The sequence below is a fragment of the Hyperolius riggenbachi genome, chromosome 9 (assembly GCF_040937935.1).
Source record: "Hyperolius riggenbachi isolate aHypRig1 chromosome 9, aHypRig1.pri, whole genome shotgun sequence".
Taxonomy (NCBI): Eukaryota; Metazoa; Chordata; class Amphibia; order Anura; family Hyperoliidae; genus Hyperolius; species Hyperolius riggenbachi.
The window spans coordinates 49,355,054-49,380,953 of NC_090654.1; the positions used below are offsets into that span (position 1 = coordinate 49,355,054).

A 25,900-nucleotide genomic window follows, 5' to 3' on the forward strand; every position below is an offset into this window, starting at 1 on the left:
TATTCCCATCATTTAATTTGATATATTACTAATTTTAAAATGTTAATATGAAGGAAAATAACCAGGATAGAAAGGACCAGTGTGGTTTGAATTATAAAACAACATATTTTTCTAATGAAATCTTTATGGTATGCGCGACTAGGGGGTTGTGATGGGGCGTGATCAGGGCTGTGGCAGGGGCGTGGCTTAAGTGTCCCTTTTTCTCATCTCAAAAAGTTGGGAGGTATGCAGATCTACTACCTTGCCTCAGGTCCTAGTAGTACATCTTAATCCATCTCTGCCTGGCTGTCACCACCGCTTTCCACATGTCAGAATTCCCAAGACATAATTTGCACAGGACCGCTGCTCTCGCTTGGTGTACAGCCCGTCACTCACTTCGCCACGCCTTCTCTGCGCGGCTCTGGATCACATGACTCGGTGACGTCACGCGGCGAGTCCCGGGAGCTGTGAGGTAAGGTGAGTTCCCCGCCAGATACGTGAGAGGGAGGTCAGCTGACTGGTTCCCGTGCAGGACACACAGCCGGTATGTGCTGATTATAACTGCAGAACTGCGTACACGGGAGAGCTCTCATGTCCTCACAGCGCACGTTATACAACCAGAGGGGATCAGCGAGGGGCTGCATGCCGAGTGTGCCAAATACCATCCCATAAACTAACCCATCAGTCTAGCGGCTAGCCTATGTCTGACCAGTTCTGTAACCACAAGTCCCAGCATGCCAAGCTACAGAATGCCTGTCTGTGCAGGAGAGGCCCAGCATGCCGAGCTGCAGTTATAGTATACCTGTGTCTGTGCAGGAGCAGTGTGACTGCAAGTCCCAACATGCTTGTCTGTGCAGGAGCAGTGTGACTACAAGTCCCAGCATGCCTGTGTGTGAAGGAGAGGGCAAGCTACAATATACCTGTGTCTGCAGGAGCAGTGTGACTACAAGTCCCAGCATGCCTGTTTGCGAAGGAGTGATCAAGCTGCATTATACCTGGGACTGTGCAGGAGCAGTGTGACTACAAGTCCCAGCATACCAGGCTGTCTTGTACTTGTCTGACCAGAAGCAGTGTGACTACTAGTCCCAGCATGCTAGGCCGTCTTGTACTTGTGTCTGACCAGGAGCAGTGTGACCAGGGCTTTGGAGTTGGAGTCGGAGTCAGGGCAATTTTGGGCACCCGGAGTCGTGGTTTCATAAACTCGGGATTCGGGTGATTTTTGTACAAAATCCACACCCCTGTTAAATATTAGACTGAGTCGGAGTCATTTTGGTTACCCGGAGTTGGAGTCGAAGTTGTGGTTTCATAAACTGAGGAGTCGGCGTTGGAGTCGGAAGATTTTTGTATTGACTCCACAGCCCTGAGTGTGACTACTAGTCCCAGCATGCTAGGCTGTCTTGTACTTGTCTTTACAGTTGCTTTGTAACTGTAAGTCCCAGCATTCCACATTGAGGCAGGGAACACACGTTTTCGTACGCGTTTTCTGCACTGAAAAACGGAGAATTCATGTTAATCAATGGGCTAGTTCACACTTAATGTGTTTCGCACGTAGAAAAAAATTGAATGATTCTACACATTTTGTTAGTTTTCTGTATCAATTACATTAGCTGCTGTGAAAAAAGTGTGTTTTTCTGCATAGAAACACACTTGGTGTGCAAAAAACACGTGCAGAAAACTGAAAGACAAGTGTGTTCCCTGCCTGAATTTGTCTGTGCAAGAGCTGTATGACTATAAATCCTAGCATGCACTCTGCGTAGGAGCTGTGTGACCAGGGCTGTGGAGTCGAGGAGTTGGAGCAATTTTGGGCACCTGGAGTCGGTGGTTTCATAAACTGAGGATTTTGAGTTGGATGATTTGTGTATCGAATCCACAGCCCTGTGTGTGACTACAGGTCCCAGTCAGCATGCACTGTGTCTGTGCAGGGGCTGTGCGACTACAAGTCCTAGCCAGCATGCACTGTGTGCAGGAGCTGTGTGACTACAGGTCCGAGCATGCACTGTCTTAGCAGCATGCACGGTACCGTTGTGTGACTACAGGTCCCAGCATGCACGGTGTCTGAGCAGGTGCTGTATGACTGCAGGTCCCAGCATGCACTGTACTGATGTCTGTCCAGGTGCTGTGGGACTAGGGGTCTAAGCCTACCCAGATGCACTGTACCTGTGTCTCTGTAGGGGCTTTCTGTCAAGTTACTAAATTTGCCAAGCACAATTTTACACTCGTGTCTTTAACTAAATCAAAAAGTTTGCCACACTAATTATAATTCAGGATTTCAAGCTATTGTGTGTTTTGAACACAACTGTCATTCTGTAGTTTGCTTGAAATGTAAATGACAGTTGATTGGTTACCTCTTATGACATTTTTTGTTCCTCCTTATAGAATAATACTATCAAGCTGCAGTAATTGCAGGGATGGGCACAGGGCGCTGTTGATTTTGTTTTTTTATTATTATTATTATTATTATTATTATTATTTTTAGTAAATCTTCTGAAACAGGTGTTAGTCTAGTTTAGGGAGCGCAGCAGGAAACCTCATAGGGAACAGTTCACCAATCACAGCACCCTCTTACAGTTCGAAGCGTTGTGATTGGCCGAATAGTGTGGGCGTAGTTTACTTCAACCTATCGCAAACCAAGCAGCTGAAGAGGGTGCTGTCCACCCAATCACGTTAGCGTAATTCCCTAAGAGGTTTCCTGTTATGTCCCCTGAACTAGACTAGCGCCACAAAACAAGCCTTGCCATTGTGCCTGCCTAGGGCTAGGAAAACACTTGTACATAGACTGTGTAGGAAGCATAGCATATGTATTCTGTGATGATTTACCTCTGTATTTCCCCTCCCATCCAGGTGTCGGGGCGGTTGCAGCGAGATGTGTGGCCGCACAGCCTGTACGCTGGCTCCGCAGGACGTCAGTAAAGCTTGCGAATACCAAAACAAACAAGGAGAGAAAACATGTCCTCCATGGCGGGATGGCGATTGCGATAAGTACAATCCGTCGTACAATAAGTGCCCGCAGTCCAACAGCCCCGTCCTGCTGTCCTTAAAGCATTTCCAGAAGGTAAATCTTGCCAGTGACAGAGGAAACCTCCATACGTCATGTTTGGTAACTGACTGAGCATATTACGCTCGTGTGATAGCTTCTCCCTTGCCGACCACAAGAGCAGACCTGATTGTGATGGGGGCTGGGCCAATTTAGATGTGACTTCTTTTCACTTCAGTTTTACTTTTACTCCTGCAGCCAGGTGGCATTTTATAGTCGCATGTCAACAGTAATCCTAAAGGTGGCCATACACTATACAATTAAAAGATCCCATTTTTCGGGGGGCGCATGCGCGGCGCAGGCGGGGCTACATGTGATCCTTTGCCGCTCCGCTTCTCGGCTGACTATCATCGCCAAAATTAGCTACTAAATCCGAACTTGCAGCACCACTTTTTGCAGCCACAGGCCCCTAAGCATGCCAGGAAAAGGAAAAGAGGCTAACGGGCAGAAAATAACAACATCTACCCCTGCTCCGAGAGCTTCTCCTCCAGCCACCGCCCGTCGCAATAAAACCAAGATGGCCGACGGCTCAACCCAGACGCCACCACGCAGCCCTTCTTCACCGGGTAATCAACCAACATCAATGGCGGACTTTAACCTAGATCTGGACGAGACTCCTCAACTCCCACAGCAACATGAGGACCTGCTTACCCATATACAGCGGGTATTCCGTCTCGAACTTAAAGAAGCTGTAAAAGACATCACTACCCAGATAAGAGAACTGGGACACCGGGTGGACGACATAGAAAAGCAGGTCGATGAGATAACAGACGCACAAGAGGCTGACAAAGCGCAGATAGACCAGCAAGCTGAGAAGATCGAGATCTTAGAATTAAAACTTGAAGATGCCGAAAACCGAAGCAGGCGAGCAAATCTCCGCATCAGGGGCCTACCAGAAACCTTCACCGACCTGAAGCCGGTCGCCCTGAACCTCTTTAGCTCACTCCTGCCGCAAGTTGATCAGGCCTCTTTCCGTATGGTCCGGATCCACAGAGCTTTAGCCAAGATGCGCAACCCGGACCTACCCCGGGATGTCGTACTTAAATTTCAGTATGAAGAAGTACGGGATATGGTGCTGGAGGCGGCCCGGAACCTCACAACCCTACCTGGGATGCCAGTTACGGTCCAATTATATGCTGACCTGGCGCCATCCACTATACAGCGCCGGAGAAATCTACGACCGGTGACCCAGTCCCTACAAAAAGCCTCGGTGAAATACCGGTGGGGATTCCCGTTTTCCCTTTCATTTACCTACAATGGTACACTTTACTCATGCCGCACTCTCGAGGAGGGACGGAGACATCTTGAAGCAGCAGGCATCCAGATGGAACATATGCCTCCAGCCCTACCTACGCAAAAGCCTTCCCGCCCGGCGAGAGTCTGGTCGTCCAGAAGAAGCCGACAACGCTCATCGCAAGATGTGTGATTCCCTACCTACTTTTGATACTACACCACGATGCTAGGTCCCAATAGGTCGGCATCCACATTAAACCACCACGGAATCCGTAACGGAGCGACCTCACCGTCCAGGACCCTCCCTATTGAAGCCTATTATCTCCTCGACAAAAAGGGATCCGTGAGTACAATCCTAAACCATAACCCCACAGTTTTGACACCTTTTAATGTGCCCCGATGTATACTATGGAACACTAATCCCTCTGCCTACTCACTAGCGTGTACTGTTTTCCCAATGCTATTACTACGGGACTTCAAAATAGACACCCATGCTTATTACCCACATACCCACCTTAGATATCAGCCTTATCACTGGAATTCTGTCACTTAAACTTTCCACAGCCGGCTCCACAGGCAAAGGGCCTCTGCTTTCAGGGACAAATCGGATCTCCCTTTTTATTTTTCACCTCTTGACAATCTAAGGAGTCAAACAGACAGTGGCGGCTCCAGGAAATTTTTTTAGGGGGTGCTATGCAGGTGCTGGACCAATTTCCAGGGGAGCTGACGACCTGCGGCGCGCGAAGCGCGCTGCGCCAAAAATGGGCGTGGCTACAACCTGCGGCGCGCGAAGCGCGCCGCGGCGAAAAAATGGGCGTGGTCATGACTGGATGAGGGCGGGGCTAACTGTAATTTAAAGTGAACCCAGGGTGAGAGTGATATGGTGGCTGCCATATTTATTTCCTTTTAAACAATACTAGTTGCCTGGCAGCCCTGCTGATCTATTTGGCTGTAGTAGTGAACTGAATTACACCAGAAACAAGCCATGCAGCTAATCTTGTCAGTTCTGACAATATTGTCAGAAACCCCTGACCTGCTGCATGCTTGTTCAGGGTCTATGGTTGAAAGAATAAGAGGCAGAGGACCAGCACGGCAGCCAGGCAACTGGTATTGCTTAAAGGGAGATAAATATGGCAGCCTCAATATTATTCTCACCTCGGGTTCCCTTTAAAAGTGCAACGCAAAGACAGAGGGCCCAAGTTTTGGTGACCCTTTTCCCAGAAAATTCACATAATTGTGCAGGTTTTCTCAAGAAAATACACGTAATGTGAGCAGATTTTAACAAAAAACACGTCCAATGACCCCAATATGCACAATCGTTATCAGATATGACCCCAATATGCACAATCGTTATCAGATATGGCCCCAATATGCACAATCGTTATCAGATATGGCCCCAATATGCACAATCGTTATCAGATATGGCCCCAATATGCACAATCGTTATCAGATATGGCCCCAATATGCACAATCGTTATCAGATATGGCCCCAATATGCACAATCGTTATCAGATATGGCCCCAATATGCACAATCGTTATCAGATATGGCCCCAATATGCACAATCGTTATCAGATATGGCCCCAATATGCACAATCGTTATCAGATATGGCCCCAATATGCACAATCGTTATCAGATATGGCCCCAATATGCACAATCGTTATCAGATATGGCCCCAATATGCACAATCGTTATCAGATATGGCCCCAATATGCACAATCGTTATCAGATATGGCCCCAATATGCACAATCGTTATCAGATATGGCCCCAATATGCACAATCGTTATCAGATATGGCCCCAATATGCACAATCGTTATCAGATATGGCCCCAATATGCACAATCGTTATCAGATATGGCCCCAATATGCACAATCGTTATCAGATATGGCCCCAATATGCACAATCGTTATCAGATATGGTCCCAATATGCACAATCGGTAGCAGATATGGTCCCAATATGCACAATCGGTAGCAGATATGGTCCCAATATGCACAATCGGTAGCAGATATGGTCCCAATATGCACAATCGGTAGCAGATATGGTCCCAATATGCACAATCGGTAGCAGATATGGTCCCAATATGCACAATCGGTAGCAGATATGGTCCCAATATGCACAATCGGTGGCAGATATGGTCCCAATATGCACAATCGGTAGCAGATATGGTCCCAATATGCACAATCGGTGGCAGATATGGTCCCAATATGCACAATCGGTGGCAGATATGGTCCCAATATGCACAATCGGTAGCAGATATGGCCCCAATATGCACAATCGGTAGCAGATATGACCCCAATATGCACAATCCGTAGCAGAAATGACCCCAATATGCACAATCGGTAGCAGATATGACCCCAATATGCACAATCGGTAGCAGATATGACCCCAATATGCACAATCGGTAGCAGATATGACCCCAATATGCACAATCGGTAGCAGATATGACCCCAATATGCACAATCGGTAGCAGATATGACCCCAATATGCACAATCGGTAGCAGAAATGACCCCAATATGCACAATCGGTAGCAGAAATGACCCCAATATGCACAATCGGTAGCAGAAATGACCCCAATATGCACAATCGGTAGCAGATATCGCCCCAATATGCACAATCCGTAGCAGATATGACCCCAATATGCACAATCCGTAGCAGATATGACCCCAATATGCACAATCCGTAGCAGATATGACCCCAATATGCACAATCCGCATCACCTGAAAAAGAAAAGAAAAACCCATTTACTCACCTACAGCCAGAAGACCTTCTTTCCCGACCTCCTGTCCCGAGTCCCGACCTCATTGTGGCGCGCAGCGCCCGCGCGCCCACGATCCTCTTCCTTCCCGACGTCACCACGAGACTTCCTGCCTGCATGCAGAGAGCAGGGCTACGGGAAAATGGCCGCCCGAAGTCTGCAGAACAGGGCTCCGGGCGGCCATCTTACCGTAGCCCTGCCTGCTGCTCCGTGCTGCCGGTGTGTGAACTGACTTGGCGTCTTTTAGACGCCTGAAGTCAGTTCACTCCAGGGGGTGCTTTGGGGGTGCTTGGACAATTCTAGGGGGTGCTCGAGCACCCCCAAGCACCCCCCTGGCGCCGCCCCTGCAAACAGAATACTCCTGTCCAGATTCTACAGCTATATAATATAAATGCCTATAATTGCCGGTCAAATACTGGGAAATATCAGACACTTGGCCCGGTTGAAAAACTCAGGCGAAGATAATAATTGTATTTTTTGCTGCTTTTCTGTTCTCTCCCCTCTCTTCTTCTCCCTTCCCCTCGTGTGGTATTGACTGAATTATATGAAACACTAAATCTGTGGCTTCCCTTGACTCACCACTAGATGGTGCTGCAGGATCATCTAATGCTCTAACTGTATTGTTTAACAGTATTTTAATAGAATGATGATGACAGCTGAGAACAACTCTTAGTGCTGTCCCCCTAATAATGAACAGTGCTGATCGCGGTTTATTATTGCTTTCAGCCCTCTTCATTGTAACGAGGTTTTTCACCTCGAATCCTTGGTTTATTTCCTGTTTACAATTTGACAGGCCACGTTGGCCTAGGTTCATGTTAAGCTATAAATATCCATTACAAGACAAATCGACTATACACATATGGAAATCCCTGTGGAGGAAGGAGGCACGGTGTCGCCCAGTGATTGGCCAATATAATCAACAGACCACATATCCACCCCACCATGGCGCAACTTAACATAATCTCGCATAATACTAAGGGCCTTAATTCACCCTTCAAGCGCCGAAAAGCCTTTTTAGATTACCAGAAATGCTCCCCGGACATTATATGTCTACAAGAGACACACTTCACCAAGATCTCTTACCCCAAGTATTTCCATACGCAATACCAGCGACACTTTGCCTCTTCCGCCAATTCTAAACACAGAGGTGTCCTCACGCTCCTGAGAAACTCATTTCCTTTCGTTTTAGAAAGTACTATAGCGGACGAAGAGGGTCGATTCATAATTCTAGCTGGCTCAATCCAGTCCCAGAGCACCTGCATAGTAAATCTATACGCTCCGCCGGAAGCCCCAATGACCCCCATTAGACTTATTCTTAAACATTTAGAAAATTTCCCTACCTATAAAGTTATTTGGGCCGGCGACTTCAATATCGCCCCAAACTCAACTCTAGACAGATCGCAACAACCCCCGTCATCAAGACAACGCCAACTCTCTAATACCCTTATGAAAACCCTAAATGAAGCGCAATTAGTAGATGCCTGGAGGGAATACAACCCACAATCGCGTAACTACACCTTCTTTTCATCTGCACACCATACATATTCTAGGATTGATGCAATTTTCCTATCTTCTACGCTAATACCAAACCTGATCTTTGCCAGGCATGTCATCAGTGCTTGGTCTGACCATGACATCGTTTGGACTGCTTGCTCATCTCTCACAACTCCCATAGCACGCCCCCCTTGGCGACTAAACGAAAGCCTTTTGACGGATGGTGAGGTGGTTCTGGAGTTAGAAGAACACCTTATAAATTATTTCCAACGAAATGATGTAGATAGCATTAAACCTGATATTTTATGGCTAGCACATAAGCCCACTATTAGAGGCCAAATTATTAGAATAGCCTCTCAAAAGAAAAAAACAAAAACTGCCAAACAATTAAATCTTGAACACAAACTCTCACAATTACAGAGAGCCCACTCATCCTCTCCCTCCAGATACCTTTATAAGCAGATCCAGGATACTCAAAGCCAAATAGACATACTCCTCTCAGCAAGGACAGAAAAAGCAATTAGATGGACCAAGTCAAAAGTTTATGTTCAATATAACAAACCAAATACCTGGCTCGCTAGAAAACTTAAACAAACGCACTCCAATAACAGAATCCATCAAATAAAAACAAAATCTGGCACTCTCACAGCTGACCCATTAAAAATTCATAATGAATTTGCCGAATACTATAAATCGCTATACAAAGCTAAAACCTGTAATATGTCAAGCCCAAGTGCAACCACATTCTATCAAAACCTACACACACCGATACTACGCCCTGAAAAAGCCTCTACACTGAACTCCCCAGTCACCGACCTAGAAATATTCCTAGCTATCAAAAAATTAAAAAATGGAAAGGCCCCAGGCCCGGATGGCTTCTCTGCTATATATTATAAAAAATTCAAAAAAGTACTAATCCCCTACCTTAAAAAAATATATAATTCCATATTAGATGGCAAAACCCCGGCCCCTGAATTTTTGCAATCAACAATCGCCGTCATACCAAAACCTAAACGTGATCCCTTAGACATAAAAAATGATAGACCCATATCTCTTTTAAATTTAGACTATAAGCTACTTACAGCCATACTTGTCGCCAGGCTAAATAAATTAATAGGACCACTTACACATAGAGACCAAGTAGGATTCATTCCACTTCGCCAGGCCCCAGATAACGTAAGAAAAGTAATTAACCTCCTCCATATAATTAAAACACACAAAACCCCTACTGCCCTTCTATCCCTAGACATGGAAAAAGCTTTCGACACTATTGACTGGACCTTTATGCATTCAACCCTTCAAAGAGCAGGAATATTTGGCCCCTTCCTACAAGCCGTTAACTGCTTATATTCCAACCCAGTTGCATACCTTAAACTACCTACTACCAACCCCGTCCCTATCCCAATTCAGAGAGGCACCCGACAAGGGTGCCCCCTCTCTCCCGCCATCTTTGCCTTAATAATAGAGCCCCTAGCCAATAAAATTCGCTCCTCCCCTGATATACAAGGCATTAAACTCAAAAATTCAGAATATAAAGCAAACCTTTTTGCGGATGACCTGCTATTAACCCTCTCCTCTCCGCATACCTCTATCCCCAACCTACTCCATCTGGTCAAAACATTTGGCAAGCTCTCAGGCCTCACCCTAAACATTAATAAATCAGAGGTACTTTTTGCCAATCTCACTAAGCAAAGTGCTGAGGCTCTGGCTGGCAAATTGGGCCTCTCCCACCAAACAAAGTATATTACATATTTGGGCATTAAAATATCAACTGATCCAAAGGACCTATTCCAATTAAATTACAAACCGATGCTCAGCGAGCTAAAACAAGACTTGACTAGGTGGAACTCACCGACAATTTCGTGGACCGGTCGTATTCACTCAGTAAGAATGAACCTTCTACCACGAATATTATATTTATTCAGGACGCTACCTATCCAAGTGACCAAAATATCTCTCAAAGACTTACAGAACTCTATCTTTAAATTTATTACAAACGGCAAAAAGAGCAGAATTAATCAGCACACTATGTGTCTTAATAGAGCCCGGGGAGGTCTAGGTGTTCCAGACCTATACAGCTACTACCGAGCTTCTCAAATTGCCCAACTTGCCCAACTCCACTCCGAGCACAACCACCCACTATGGGCTGACATTGAAAACGACCTTTTGTCCCCAGTTTCACTAGCGGCCACCCTATGGTCTCGTCTACCCTCTCCAGCAAAATATAAACAACAATCACCTCTAACTGCGCACTCTCTTAACATATGGACTAAATTAAGATTCACCAAAAACCTACAATCTCAAATCCCCCACCAGCTCACTATACTCAATAACCCAGACTTCACACCTGGATGGGACACACAATCCTTCATATGGTGGACAACCCGAGGTTTTGTGACTATATCTAAATTTATTGTGGCTGACCGGCTACCATCATGGACCCAATTCAGAACACTTACTTCCTTTCCACCAAAAGAACAATTTAGAGCCATTCAAATCTACCACTATATTAGATCAATAATTGGCTCCTCTGTGGCTCCTCCCACCCATACCACATATGAAAATTGGTGTTTGCATAGACCCCTGGAAGGTGGTCTCATTTCATATCTCTATTCAATAATCTCACAACCTTTAGAACACTCTAAAACTAAATCAATGCTGAAGTGGGAGGAGGACTTAGGACAGACACTGTCCATTAAACAATGGAGTAACTGTTGCCTTACCCTAGCAAAAGGTAGTAGTTACTTTTCCCACATAGAGATTAACTATAAAATTCTCCACCAAACGCACATTACTCCTAAGAAAATGCACACTATCTCCAAGGACAACTCCCCCAAATGTTTTAGAGGATGTGGACAAAACGGTGACTACTCGCATATATGGTGGTTCTGCCCAATAGTCAAACGATTTTGGGCCCAGATTGCCTCAGTAATAGGCACTGCTCTGGAAACTTCCATCTCCCCTGACCCATTTCAGCTTCTCCTAGGCAACAAACCTCAGAAATGGAAGTACCCACAACATAGGCTGGCCCAACACATTGCAAAAGCAGCACGCCTGCATATTGCTAGACAGTGGCTGAAACCCACTCTCTCACTAGAACTCACCGACCTTATCATAACGGACATACTGATCTCTGAAAGACTGCTGGCCATAATTAATGACACCACTTTACCATTTACCAGAACATGGCAGCCCTGGCTCTCTGCCTCGACCTCACTGGGCTTACGCTCCTGTGCCCTCTCCTTCTAGGGACAATAACCACTTTATACTGTATTCCACCTTGTATTCAAAAAAAAAAAAAAAAAAAAAAAAAGTCTTGTAATTTTACTTATGCAAATGTCAGTTATGAGTTTACCTGTTTGATACGCCCTATGTTGAGGGCTTATATAACCGATGTTATATTTCTTCAAAAAACTTAATAAAAGATTTTGAAACTAAAAGATCCCATTTTTCACCAATTCGATAATTAATTACAATCGGTTGTCCTGAAAAATCGAGAGATTTTCTTTGTTTTCGATCGATAAATCCGATTGGATTTCAGGTTTTTTTTTTTTTTTTCGATGTTTGGAGATTGGACATGTTTGAAATTTCAGACCAACCCTATCAAGAATTGTATGGTGTGTGATGGCTTGTCAATTACTTGATGTACAATAATTTTATTCATGACTGGGGAAAAATTGAACATAGGTGTGTGTGGTACATTGGACAGATTTTTGAATTGTTACAATCAGTAAGAAAAATTGATTGCTATTCTTGAATTGAACAGATATTAAAAAAAATTGTATGGTGTGTGGCCACCTTTAGATTTATGCTGAGAACAGACAATGCAATTTCCCATCTGATCGACTGGTTATTGACAGGAAGTTGCAATGTGTGTACATGTCCAAACTTCTCCCAATCAATAAAGGGATCGATTTTTTCCGATGATAACTTTGCAAAATCAATCAGTTTCTTGATCGGAAATGGATCGGACATGTGGGAATTAATCGCCCAATTCCCGATGATCGGGCGGGAAATTGCATTGCGTGTTTTCAGCATTAGAACATCCTTAGCTGTCCACAGGTTGACAAGGAAAGATACAGTAAATAATTAAGTCTTGGGTTGCACTGATCTGTTTTTTTGGTAATTTTACAAAGGATTTTCCCTTTTAAAGGTGTTTGAATGGTAACAAGTGAGTGATGCATTTTGTTGTTGCTGTGTGTGTAGGATGCTGACTCTTCTGAGCGAGTCCTGGCTGCCATGCGTTGGGGTCTCATCCCCTCCTGGTTCACAGAAAAGGATCCCTCTAAAATGCAGTACAACACCAGCAACTGCCGCAGTGACACCATAACCCAGAAGACCCTGTACAAGGTGAGTGTGGGGCCTACTTCTGAAATCCCCGCCGGGAGACTTGGGTACAACCGGTATATGGCTTACCCTGCTCCTGCACAAGTCCCGGCGGCGTTAATTACTATTCCCCCTCCAGGTCCACGTGGATGGTGGGGAATGATGTAATTCAGCTTCCAGCTATTGCTGGCGGAGGAATTGCAGTGTTTAAAAAGTAATTTGAGCTCCGCCTTTTGACGGCGCCCAAATTACTGCTATAGCTGTAATTCCTATTACAGCCTGTGGTGGCGCCGGCTGTGCCCAAACCTCCTGCGCTGTTTTAACAGTGCTCGAGTGTGGTAGGTGCAATATACTGTAGTTGGGATGTAGGATGTGGATTCCGAAGCGGTTATCGTTTCCTCCTGCTGGTATTATTAAAGTGGACCCAACATATTGCAGAATGAAGTCAATTAATCAGGATACCCACTTTGACGTTAAAGTAAAACTGAGATGGAAAAGTGCCCTTAAGGGGTATTCGCCTTGAGAGGGGGAAGCCTCTGGATCCCAAAGAGGGTTCCCCCAACGATTGGCCATCCTGCGCACGAGGTTTGCGGGGGTCCCACCACTAGAACAGGGCTTGCGGAGGAGGAGGAGGAAAGCCTCTTTAGTAGGGATCAATGATATGCAAAAATTTCCGAGTTTGTCATTTTTTTTATGCAAACATATGCAGCTTGAAATTGGACCAATCAATTTACACCTCGGTTTAAATGTATTGGTCCATTTTCAAACTGCATATATTTGCATAAAAAGGTGCATATATTTGCATAAACTCTGAAATATTTGCATTTCATTGATCATCCCTTCCTGATTAGGATCCAAAGACTTCCCCCCCCCCTCCTGACGCTACAGGTACACTTTAAATATCCTGCTTTCAGCATCACTTAATGTATCTATATATTATTGTATATTGGTATGTAGCCCTGGGCTCCTATTGAGGCTTAGCCTAAACTGTTTATCATGTTGAATACTCCCTCCCCCCTGGTAAACGGGTAGATCTTTTCTACTTCATTCCGCAGAGCTGCACCTGCCAGTGCTAAAGATGTCGCCACCAGTGATACATTTTCAGAATGTAAATCAGGGAGAGGAAAGATTTTACAATGGGAAAACATTGACTACATAATTTTATAAATTAATATATTAAAAAAAAAGCAATTGTATTCATTACATTATTTTCGCTACAGTTCCTCTTTAATGTCTCTTATTTTCAGGGTCCGCTGTTTAAAGGGAAGCGCTGTGTGATTCTGGCAGATGGTTTCTATGAATGGAGGCGGAAGGAAGGGGAAAAGCAGCCCTATTATATCTATTTCCCACCCATCAAAGCTGAGCAGGTTCGTAAGCAGAGTGATAATTACCTTGCTGTTAATCTTTAAACACTCATGTCTATTGTGTGAAATATACAGTGCACACAGTTTTATAGATTATTATTATTATTATTATTATTATTATTTAGTATTTATATAGCGCCGACATCTTCCGCAGCGCTGTACAGAGTATATATAGTCTTGTCACTAACTGTCCCTCAGAGGAGCTCACAATCTAGTCCCTACCATAGTCATATCTCTATATCTTGTAGTGTATGTATCGTAGTCTAGGGCCAATTTAGGAGGAAGCCAATTAACTTATCTGTATGTTTTGGGGATGTGGGAGGAAACCGGAGTGCCCGGAGGAAACCCACGCAGACACGGGGAGAACATACAAACTCCTTGCAGATGTTGACCTGGCTGGGATTCGAACCAGGTGACCCAGCGCTGCAAGGCGAGAGCGCTAACCACTGTCACAGGCCCCTAGTGGCCGGACCGCAAAATGCCTTCCAATCGGTTTCAGCACACAGACCTTGCAATCTGTGGTCGCAATCTGTGCGCAGAAACCGCTGGATGAATCCAATATTAGTTCTTCTAACCGCCTACAGACGGCGGTGATTGAAATATACGCCGTTTTGATCTTCTAATACCTGCCAGGGTGTAGATTTCACCTCACCGCCGCATGCGTTCTTACCGCTCTCTGCCCACTGCAGCTCCCTCGCCCTGCTGTCTTTATGACGGCAGAGTCCTGTGAGCCGGTCATGAGCCGATTTCTTGGCTACTGACCATGTCATTATTGTAAGCTACTCCCATTGGCTTACATTGATCACACGGTCAGGAGCCAATGAAAGTGGTTTCTAACCGGCTCTCAGAACTCTGCCGTCATAAGCAGAGCTGTGGAATTGAGGAGTCGGAGCAACTTTGGGTACCTGGAATCTGTGGTTTCAATAAACGTCTGAGTCGGATGATTTTTGAACCATATCTAGTTAAAATTAGACAAAGGAATTGGAGTTGAAGAGTCGGAGCAATGTTGGGTACCTGGAGTCATAAACTGAGGAGTCTGATGATTTTTGTACCGACTCTACAGCCCTGGTCATAAGAAATGGCAGAGTGGGTGGCCTGAGGTTTCCGGTGGACGGCGGGTATGTGTGGCGATTCGTTGGTGTCCGGCGGTTTCTGATTACCAGCAGTCCCTGATCCTTAAGGGGGCAGAGACCGCTGGTACTTAAAGAAAACCTGAACTGAAAATTAAAAGTCAAAATAAACATAAACGAGTCATACTTACCTCCCATGTAGTCTACTCCGCAATCTCTTTCTCCTCTCCCGCGTCCAGTTTGTCCACTGTGATCAATGGAATTCTCCGTCCTCCATTTTGAAAATGGCCATTACCCACATAACAGCTTTCTGGTCAGCACACTGTTTAACTGTAACATCACCCACTTTAGCATTAGGGAAACATGAATATTACCGGGCATATAGGTTGGCCACTCAGCTATAACTGACAGCAACTGATATATTTCAGTTCTGACAAAATGTTGTCAGAACTGGAAGGGATCACTGTAAGAAGAAAATGGTGATCTTCTGAGAGGAATTGATGGCGAGGTAACTATGTAATGTTCATTTGAAGTTACCTCATGTGTTTATTTTAAATAATTGCATTCAGTACAGGTTCCCTTTTAGTGGTTAACTACCTGGATGGTTGAGCTTTCAAAACTGTTTTCCAGTGCTAGTGTCAGATGCAGCTTTTTTTCTGTGAGCCATCCAAAATCTTTCCACTGTCCCATCATCACCCACTTGAGCTGGCCAGAGAAGATCTGCTGGGAAGCAGCAGCCATTCTTTCCCTCATTGGATGCAGCAGATCATCTGGCCAAGCCCGCCTCAACGCTATCCTAGTAATTGAGGCCTCTTTTTCCACTGGCTCATGTGTCCATCCATGGCATTGTGTGGACATTTCCAGCTTTCCAACTGTGCTAGCAACTTTTGGTCCTTTCTAGCATTCAGAACGCACTCATTCTTATTCCGTTCTAGCTAACTCAACCATCTCTGGACCAATTAATCAAGCATATAATTATGTGTGTCTAAAAAGCTTCACTCACACGCAACCAAAGTCAGCCGTTCAGGGTTGTGCTTTACAAGAATGTGATGTTTGTTGTATATCTAGGGATTTTGCCTTTGTTCTAAATTGTCGGAGATCCATTAATAGTTGAATGAACGGTATGGTTGACTAAAGCTGGCCATACACTTATAGATTTCCACCCAATATTTCAAAACAATCGATACCTTTCTGAAAAGAATTCAGAGGGTATCAATTCCTACCACGCTCAACATATCAATTTCCATTGGCCATCGATACCATCACACCCCACCCCTGATCAAACTAAATTTTCCCTGATCCCATACTAGTTTGATATTTTTTTTTTTTTTTTTTTAAATTTGATCAATCTGATATTTTGGGGAATCTATTCCTAGCAGATAAATAGAATCTGCAGGGAATCGAGTGAGAAAATCGATGTGTGTATGGGCACCTGTAGTTAAGATTGTATCAGGGAACTCATGTTTCTCTTTTTGTGCCTTTCCCTGTAGTCTCCAGATGAGAAGGATTCTACGGACTGTGATGGGAGGAGGTTACTCACCATGGCGGGACTCTTTGACTGCTGGGAGACTCCAAATGGGGGCGACCCCCTCTATTCCTACACAGTGATCACTGTAGATGCGTGCAAGACCATGGACTTCATACATGACCGGCAAGTGCTGTGCAGCTTATTGAAAACCCTACGGATCACTGTTTGCATGTTAACTGGGCTCCTCTGAAGATGGTTCTTTCCTTTTTCTTCTGTGGAGATCTGTCATAATCCTATACACAAGACTAAATTCAGTATACATGTGCGGAGAACCTGCATGTATATTCACTGGCTTTCTGTCTGTGCAACATTCAGCAATCTGCTGTATGAATATTAACCAATCCTATATTCATTTTTAACCTCTTGAATACCAGTAGTGTCTGGCCCCTTAAAGTGTACCTGAAACGAGAAGCGTCTCGGGTACCAAACTTACCTGGGGCTTCCTTAAGCCCCCTTAGGGCCGCTCGTGCCTTGCCGCCTCCCCTGGTGGCTCTTGTCCCCAGCAATTCAGGCCAAAAGCCTGGCTGAGTCGAGCATGTTCGGCCCGGCCAGGCATGCTCCCGTCCCTGTAAGCAGTCTGCTCATGTGCAGGTGCTGAACGTTCCCAGGGACGGGAGCGCGACTGGCCATGCATGCACAATTCAGCCAGGCTTTCGGGCTGAATTGCCGGGGACCGGAGCCACCCGTGGAGACGACGTGTGGCCCTAAGAGGGCTTAAAGGAAACCTGTGCTAACTATAAAAAAGTTTTACTTATCTGGGGCTTCTGCGAGCCACCTGTGCTCGCACTGTCCTGGAACGAACCCCCGGTCCCCGACCGCGCCTCTTTCACTTTTGCCTGTCTCTGGCCACTGCGCCTGCATGGCGGTGGCTGCAGACATCCTCCTTCACACTCCCATAGCCAGGAGCATCCTATGCAGGCACAATACGAGGTTTCCTCGCACTGCTCCTGCACAGGACGCTCCTGGGGACATGTAGTCACCAAAAGTGAAATGGAGCCGCGGCTGGGGATCGGAGGATCGTTCCAGGACGGCGTGGGAACAGGGCGGCTGCAAGGGGCTAGCGGAAGCCCCAGGTAAGTGAAACTTTTTTTTTTTTCTTTTTTTAGGTTTGTTACGGGTTTCCTTTAAGCCCCAGGTAAGTATGTTAGTGCAGTGCGCTAATTGAAATCTACGCCCTGGCAGGGATAACGGGTCACAAACAGGGCTTGGAGTTCAATTAGGCTGTCCGGAATCCGTTCATAAACCACCCTGTGGAAAGTCTTTGCCTGGCTGTCTTGCTGATCCTCTGCCTCTAATCCTTTTTAGCCATAGACACTGAACAAGCATGCAGATCAGATGTTTGATTAGATTAGCCACATGCTTGTTTCAGGTGTGTGATCCAGAAAGTGCTGATGCATGAAAGATCAGGACAACTGCCAGGCAACTGGTATTTATTATAAGGAAATAAATATGGCAGCCTCCAAATCCCTCTCACTTCAGGTGTAAACTTGCCCTGTGATTATTGCTGGTCCTGTTTGGTATGTAAGATACAGTAAGAGATGATGGTACTATGGAGTCCCGGGTCAGAAAGTCACTGTAGCTCTGTTTACCATGTTGATTCATATGTGAAGATTTGAGGTGCGGTTTTGCGGCCAGGGAGGATTTCGTAGAGAAAGCTCTGGTTTTCTGCTGTCATTTCAGCCCTGGATGAAGGGATGTCCCGGCTGTTTCTATTGCTGTCTGGTAGGAGTTTGGGTTGAGTCGGCCTCTTCTATTGACTCAGTGCCCAGTGAAGCGCGACACCTCTCTTCCTCCTCTGAAACAGAAGCTGCGCTGCGAGCGCATGGCCTGCGATGCTTCCTGTCCTGTAGAATGACTTCAGAAAAGTTTTTAAGCAAGAAGTTTTTGAATCGGGATGATACCATTTATTGGCTAACTTAAAAGAATAAGAGTAAGCAAGCTTTCAGCTGTGCAGCTGTCAGACTTCAATCCTGTTTGCTTACAAGATGTTGGAACAGATCAAAAGGGGATACCTAGATTTTTTTATTTCATAAATACATGTCATTAAGATGCCTTAACCCTCTCGGCGTTATGATTCTTTCCGGATTTTAGGGTATTTGCACAATTTTTTTTTTTTTTTTTTTTGCACCTTTCAGACCCCAAAACCTGGAAAAAATCATGCTGCCAGGGAGATCTGCAGCAGTTCCAGCACTCACTCACCTCCCTTGCTCCAGCGCTGCAGTTTTCCCTCCATCCTCCGTGTGGCACTGCAACCCTAAAGTGAGATTGCTGGCTGTCGTCATGACGACAGCCGGCGATCTCACCAGGGGGAAGCAGAGCCTCGGAGGAGTAGAAGAATGGCGTCCCCCTGGGAGGTGAGTTGTAACACCTGCTGCACGCATTGCTCTGCATACAGTTTTTGGCTGCTACCCTGAGCACAGGTTGGGATTACCGCTCTGAACTGCGGTCCCCCCCACCCACCCTAGCTTGCGGTTACTGCCAAGGGGGTTAACCCGTTGGGGGATACTTACCTGAGGAGGGGGAAGCCTCATGGTCCTAATGCCGCTTAACTGTCCTCTTTAGCTTGGGGGAATCCAATGCTGGCTCCTCCGAAACCCTGCACAGCTGGAAGCTTGCTTACTCTTTATTCTTTTAAGTTAGCCAATTAATGGTATCACAGGAGATATTGGCAGCGTTTCAGGCTGCACCACAGTTGACCAGCTGCTTAGATGGTATCATCCTTATTCAAAACTTCTTACTTTCACTGATGGCTTACACGATACAACACTCTACTTCAGAACAGTTTGTGGCCATTACATATCCTAGCAGCATGTATGCAGGGGAAGAAGTGGGGATCATTGAGATGCTAATTCTGATTTGTATGCAAACATAATGCAGTTTCTATACAGCTTGAAATGGGGCAGACCATATGATCAGGAAATATTGTATTGTCCCAGCATCAAGCTGTGTACAATTTGAATTTAATTTGCATGCAAGCTAGAAATATTAGCATCTTATTGATCTTCTCTAGTGGTCAATAGGCCTCCCTCATACCAGGAAACCCTGCATACTACAATATAGGTATTACATTGTCTAACGCCTCTTACACACGTACTAGGCATGTCACCTTCCTGGGTTCGGGATCCAATCCCTCGGGCAGCAATGCAGGGCAGGAGCTGTACAGACATGTCGCTAGCCCAGGGGTAGGGAACCTATGGCTCGGGAGCCATATGTGGCTCTTTTGATGGTTACATGTGGCTCACAGACAAATCAGTAAAGGTTGATTCACTAAGCTACACAGGTCAAGCAGTGCAACTTAGTGTGGCAGCGCAAGTGAAATTTTCAAAGTAGGCACGCTACTGCTGTAGCATGCACTATTAACTTACTCACGCTACCCCCAAAACACAGCTGCTCCAATTGTCCCACTCTGGACCCTGTCAGGTCCAGTGACTTTGTAGGACGAGATCTCTGCACTTTGATTGGTGCAGGGATCTCGTCCTACAAAGTGAATCAACCCCCAAGTCATCTAATATTTGTACAAGCTGTTAGTTGGTATTTCTCCTGTCTGGCTCTCTGGGAAATTGCTTATGTTGCTGAAACCCAAGAGAAGCTGAAGACGTGTCTGACACTTCCGCTGCCCGGTGAATCAACTGTATACACATCGCCGTAGCAAAAGGGACGTGAGCACTCTGCTGCGCATGCGCACTGTCCCAGTTTGAAGCATAGAATATGGCTCTCAGGGAAATACATTTTAAAATATGTGGCGTTTATGGCTCTCTCAGCCAAAAAGGTTCCTGACACCTGCGCTAGCCTGTTACTATGCGGGGGAGGGTGGAGAGGGAGGCGGAGTGACGTCACAGTGGGCGGAGTAAATATGTACAATGCTCTCAGCTAAAGCCATCTGCCAGGCTGGTCGCTGGATGAGGCATCGGGAGCCGATGTACACACGCAAGATTTTTGACACAGGTAATCGTTATTGCCCGCCTCACCCAGGTTTCATCAAGCATGTGTGAGGCTTAAAGTGAGCCTTGAGTGTAAATAAACTGATGAGATACAGAGTTGCAGCTATCGTCGTGCGCCTTTAAAATTGCTTTCCTTTTTTTTTTTTTTTTTTTTTTTTTTTTTTTTTTTTGGTATTTCGCAGTTTAATGCTGTTTAAAGAAAACCTGTAACGAAAAAAAAGTGCCCCTGGGTGGTACTTACCTCAGGATGGAGAAGCCTCTGGATCCGATTGAGGCTTCCCCGTCCTCCTGTGTCCCACAGTGGTCTCTCTGGGCCCTTCAAACAGCGGACATGTAAATATTTACCTTCCCGCCTCCAGCACAGGCGCAGTAGCGGCTCTCGGCTCGGGATCAGGCAGAAATAGCTGATCCTAGTCGGGTCCGCTCTACTGCACAGGCGCAAGTTGCCTGTAGAGTAGACCTGATTAGAATCAGCTGTTTACACCATAGCCCATCAGGGAACCGCTACTGCTCCTGCGCTGGAGTCGGGAAGGTAAATACTGCAGGCGCTACTGCGCCTGCACCACAACACGACAAATTGTCGGCTGTGGTTTCGGAGAGGCCCAGAGAGACCACTGTGGGATGGACGAGGACGGGGGAAGCCTCGATAGGATCCAGAGGCTTCCCCTCCCGAGGTAAGTACCCCCCAGGGGCATTTTTTTACGTTACAGTGTCTCTTTAAGGTACAGAAACCTCTGGACCAATAGGATCTCTCTCCCTTGCTTCCTATATCAGTCTTAAACATGCAATGGTGGGGAGGGTACACACCTTCCACTGACTACCAGCGATATCAAAGCAGACTGCAAATTATTCTAGGCGTCCTTTCAGGGGCAGATTAGCAGTCTTAAAGATTTTTATTACAGCTTATAAAACTAGTTATCTTGAACTAATGTATTCGATTGGTCCATTTCCATGCTGCAGCGTTTGCATAATATTAGCATAATATTTCTATATACTCAGAATCCTTAGCATCTAATTGACCATCTCTAGTTGTAGACCTGTGCAAGCAGAACCCATGCCAGGTGTGCAGGATCCCATATGTTCTCTTATCTCCAGACTTTGAAAACGTAAGTAAATTGGGACAATATTGTCTCTTGTGTTCCCCTTGCAGGATGCCGGCTATACTGGATGGCGATGAGGAGATCCAGAAGTGGTTGGACTTTGGGGAGGTGCCCACAAACGAAGCACTAAAACTCATTCACCCCATTGAAAACATCACCTACCACCCCGTCTCCAGCATTGTGAACAACTCCCGGAACAACAGTCCAGAGTGCATCGTCCCGATCATTCTAAAGTCTAAGCAGGTCAATATACAGTCATGTTGTTTATTGTCTGTAGAAACTCTTCGTTTTCATGCACTTAAGGGCCCAGCCTGCATTCTGTAAGACGAACGGCGGTTCTGTGGAAATCGGCCCTAATAGTTTTTACCCTAACTTCCCTATATTATTGGCTGCTCCTTTTGTCTATTCTCCATATATTCCGTTGTAGGGACAGCACCTGTGTGTCACCTGCCCTCTTGGTCCAGGGTTTCTAACATGCAATACAACCCATGTGGTCCAGGTACTACTGAAGTTGGGCTTAGGGAGTACCTTAACATGTTGTAGTCAATTCAAAGGCTTCCCCATCCGTTCCAGCGCTTTCCCTTCTAAAAAGGGTTTTGCATGCGCAGTAGCACGGACCTGCTCGGGCTTTGCTGGAAATAAATGAGCCCGATCAGGTCCGTGCTTCTTCACATGCATGAAGCATCTGCGTAGTAGTACTGACCCATTCAGGATCGGAGGTTTCTGCTGAAGCTCAAGCGTGCAGGCACAGCACACTTTGGGGTTTCCTGCTCTCCAACTGTTTGGTGGAAGAAGATTTGCTGTCTGGTTCACCAGGAGTTATCTAGGCATGCAATTAGTATTCAGTACAAACACTTGTTCCCTACAGTGTCGCCCATAGGATTAAGTTCCATCTTCACAGGCTACACAAATAGTGTGCATGTATGCATTTTAAAAAGAACCTGTAACAAAAAAATCTCCCTCTGGGAGATACTTACCTCGGGAGGGGGAAGCCTCAGGGTCCCAATGAAGCTTCCTCTGTAGCTTGGGAGACTCCAGCGCTGGCTCCTCCAACTTCCTTGACAAAGCCTGACAAGTACTTGGCAGGCACGGCAATAAGTACCTACCGTGATCCTGCACAGGTGCAGTAGCGGCTCTTCATTCAGGCTAAGGCGGAAATACCTGAGCCTGATCGTACACGCTCTACACCTACGCAGTAGAGCGCATATGATCCGGCTCGGCTATTTCCACCTTAGCCCGAAAAGCCGCTACTGCTCCTGCACTGCAGGTAAGTATTTACCTCGCTACTGTTTGGGGGGTCGCAGTGCTGGATTGCCGGAACGGAGGAGGACTGGGGGAGCCTTGTTCGGATCCAGAGGCTTCCCCCTCCCCAGGTATGTATCCCCCAGAGGGTTTTGTTGTGTTTTTTTTTCTATGTAACAGGTTTTCTTTAAGAATATTGGATTCCTGGAAAGTCCAATCCAAGATTACTTCTGTAGAAATAATGGTTTATCTCGTATAAGTTACTATAAATACATGTATTTTTCCTCCAGGAGCCAGTGCTGAACGCCAGTGGGAAGAAGATGCTGCAATGGTTGCAGAATAAATCTCCAAAGAAGGAAGAATCTGGAGTTCTTAAGTCACCAAAGCTTTCCCAGTTAGCCTCGTCACCCAAAAAGACCAGTGCGGGGCTCATGCATCAGTGGCTCAAGAAAGAGGGAGAACCTTCCCCAAAAAGACCCAAGAGATGACCATGTGTACGGCTAGCTTCCTTCCCAGCATGCCTTGTTTCACATTAGAGCATTACAGACTGTTTTTCATTTGTTAGGGTCACAGGCTGAGAATTGTTCATCTTGGCTGTTCCCTGCTTTTGTTGGGAGGGCTTTCTTTCATTTTTCTCCCAGAGAAGTGACAGGAACAATGGAGAAATCTTCCTAATGGTGGCCACACATGGATGATTTTAGAATCGATTGACCTTTTGTAGTTCCTGAAAAAAATATGATTTGCAGAGTAATGTATCTAGACTTTCATTAGATCAGTTTGAATAAAAAAACGTAGTAAATTGGCCGATCATATCCTTCCATGTGTTGCCACTATTCAGAAAGATTTACTCCATCTTTGTCATGTCTCTTGAACCAGCATCCCTATTGTGACCTTTACTCCAAACTCCTGTTCCTATGACAACTTTTTTGTATTGGACTTCAACTCAAACTCTGACTGGTAAACCTTTCCCATGATCTGGAGGTGAGGTAAAAATTGGCCAATGGGGACACAGAAGACAAAAACGTATTGGAGACATCTTATCCCACTCCACTGTCCAAAAGTTTTGAAAATGTTTTTACCTTATTCCCTCCATTGTATTCATTCTTCCTAAGCTTCTTCATGATGGGTTCCGTTCATAAGCAGGCTTTCATTTACATTTGTTCAATAAAAGTTTGTTTTTCGCACCGAGTGTAGAACGTTTTCCGTTTGTGTGTCCCGTGTTAAGGTGGCAAATGCACACTTTCAGCTTGGGTCACCCAGGACTACCTGTGCCTTTTTCCAAGTACTGTAAAAGGTCTAGAACCACTACAACTCCTGATCTTTATTACGAAAAGGAGTCAGCAGCAAACACATTTCGTGAAGTAAGATTGTATTGAATAAAAGCAAAATTGGTAATACCAAATACCCTGCATTATTCATCGGAGACTAATTTATTTAGGCAAAGTGAGAAAATGCAGTTAAAGTTGGATACTTGCCTTAGTAGAGGGAAAGCTCTGGATAGCATAGAGCCTCTCTTTACCTCTGTCCCGTCATTTTAGCATTGTCCTCTGGTCTAGCTATTTGATTTACTGGCTCTTTGGAACTACACGTGCCCCCAAGTAGTTCCAAGGAAGATAACATTCCTACTGAGCTTGCTAAAGTCTGGCCCACGCATGCACAGTAGGGTTGTGCTCATTCTAAAACACACACCATACACTCTTGGTTGTTCAATCTTACCACTTTCATGTAGTATAAAAGCTTTTCCAATCAATCATTAACCTCCTTGGCGGTAACCCCGTGTTACGGGGTAAGCCGCCGGAGGGTGCCGCTCAGGCCCTGCTGGGCCGATTTACATAATTTTTTTTTTTCAAACACGCAGCTAGCACTTTGCTAGCTGCGTGTTTGCTCTGATCGCCGCCGCCGATGCGCCGCTACCTGCCGCGGAAACAGCCCCCCCCCCCGCATACCCCTTGCGCAGCCTGGCCAATCGCCGCCAGGCTGCACTATGGGGTGGATCGGGACTCCCTGTGACGTCGCTCCATTCGTTGCCATGGCGACGGGGGAAGCCCTCAAGGAAATCCCGTTCAGAACGGGATTTCCTTATGGGCAAGCGGCGATCGGAGGGGACGGGCGGACGCCGCGGGGAGGGGGGGAAGCATGTAGCTAGCGCTAGGCTAGCTACATGCTAAAAAAAAAAAAAAAGGCGAAAAAAAACCCTCCCGCGGCTGCGCAGCCGAGGGAATTATACCGCCAGGGGGGTTAAAGGTATTTTCAATCTGTTGGCCCTTATACTACATAGATTTGGTAAATCTGTACAACCAAGATTGTATGGTGTGTGTTGACTTATCTTCTTACTCTGAGATATCAGTAGTTCCGAAGAACTCTCCAACCAGGCAGGTCAAATGACTAGGATGGAGGACAGCGCTGGATCAACGGGCCAGACAGAGGAACAGGAAGGCTCTACACTTCTGTCTAAGTCGAGTATCAACCCTGAAGTAAGTTTCCTCTCTCTCTTTAATTTATTTTTAGCACAATTAAAGTGGACCTGAGCTTTTGCAGAGGACAGAAGGAAAACAGAGAAATGCACCCTGTATATATTTAGAGAGTTAAGCCTGTCTAATTCCCCCTCATCTGTGACTAATAACATGTGTAATTTGATGTGTCAGCTCAGAAATCTGCCAGACAGCTAATTTGTAAACACAGGATGTTAATGTGTCTGCTTCCATGAAAGCAGGAAGTAGACACACTGCAGATTTATTGCAGGATTTGTATTGGCTGCAACAAATATTTTTCTGTAAAGGTTATTAATGCTGTTTATCTTTTATAGCAGAGAGGAATTTCTGTGTTCAGG

General features: G+C 45.7%; 1 protein-coding gene across 3 annotated transcripts; it reads left to right on the forward strand.

The window, feature by feature from the left end:
- The first annotated feature begins 369 nt into the window (after window positions 1-369).
- Window positions 370-24,254, forward strand: HMCES (5-hydroxymethylcytosine binding, ES cell specific). 3 transcript variants are annotated; one of them, XM_068252704.1, is made up of 7 exons: window positions 370-456; window positions 2,821-3,031; window positions 12,706-12,849; window positions 14,073-14,192; window positions 16,750-16,910; window positions 21,879-22,071; window positions 23,361-24,254. In XM_068252704.1, exons 2-7 carry the CDS (start codon window positions 2,843-2,845, stop codon window positions 23,556-23,558), a joined length of 1,005 nt encoding a protein of 334 aa, XP_068108805.1. In that variant the 5' UTR covers window positions 370-456; window positions 2,821-2,842; the 3' UTR covers window positions 23,559-24,254. The 3 variants fall into 3 exon arrangements, with proteins under 3 accessions (XP_068108805.1, XP_068108806.1, XP_068108804.1); XM_068252705.1 differs by having other exon boundaries at window positions 391-451; XM_068252703.1 differs by having other exon boundaries at window positions 439-523.
- Window positions 24,255-25,900: the final 1,646 nt, after the last annotated feature.

Coding starts and splice junctions, on each gene's coding strand:
- HMCES (XM_068252704.1), top strand. CDS start 2,843: ATGTGTGGCCGCACAGCCTGTACGCTGGCTCCGCAGGACGTCAGTAAA. Junction 14,193..16,749: donor CACCCATCAAAGCTGAGCAG/GTTCGTAAGCAG, acceptor CTTTCCCTGTAG/TCTCCAGATGAGAAGGATTC. Junction 16,911..21,878: donor ATGGACTTCATACATGACCG/GCAAGTGCTGTG, acceptor TTCCCCTTGCAG/GATGCCGGCTATACTGGATG.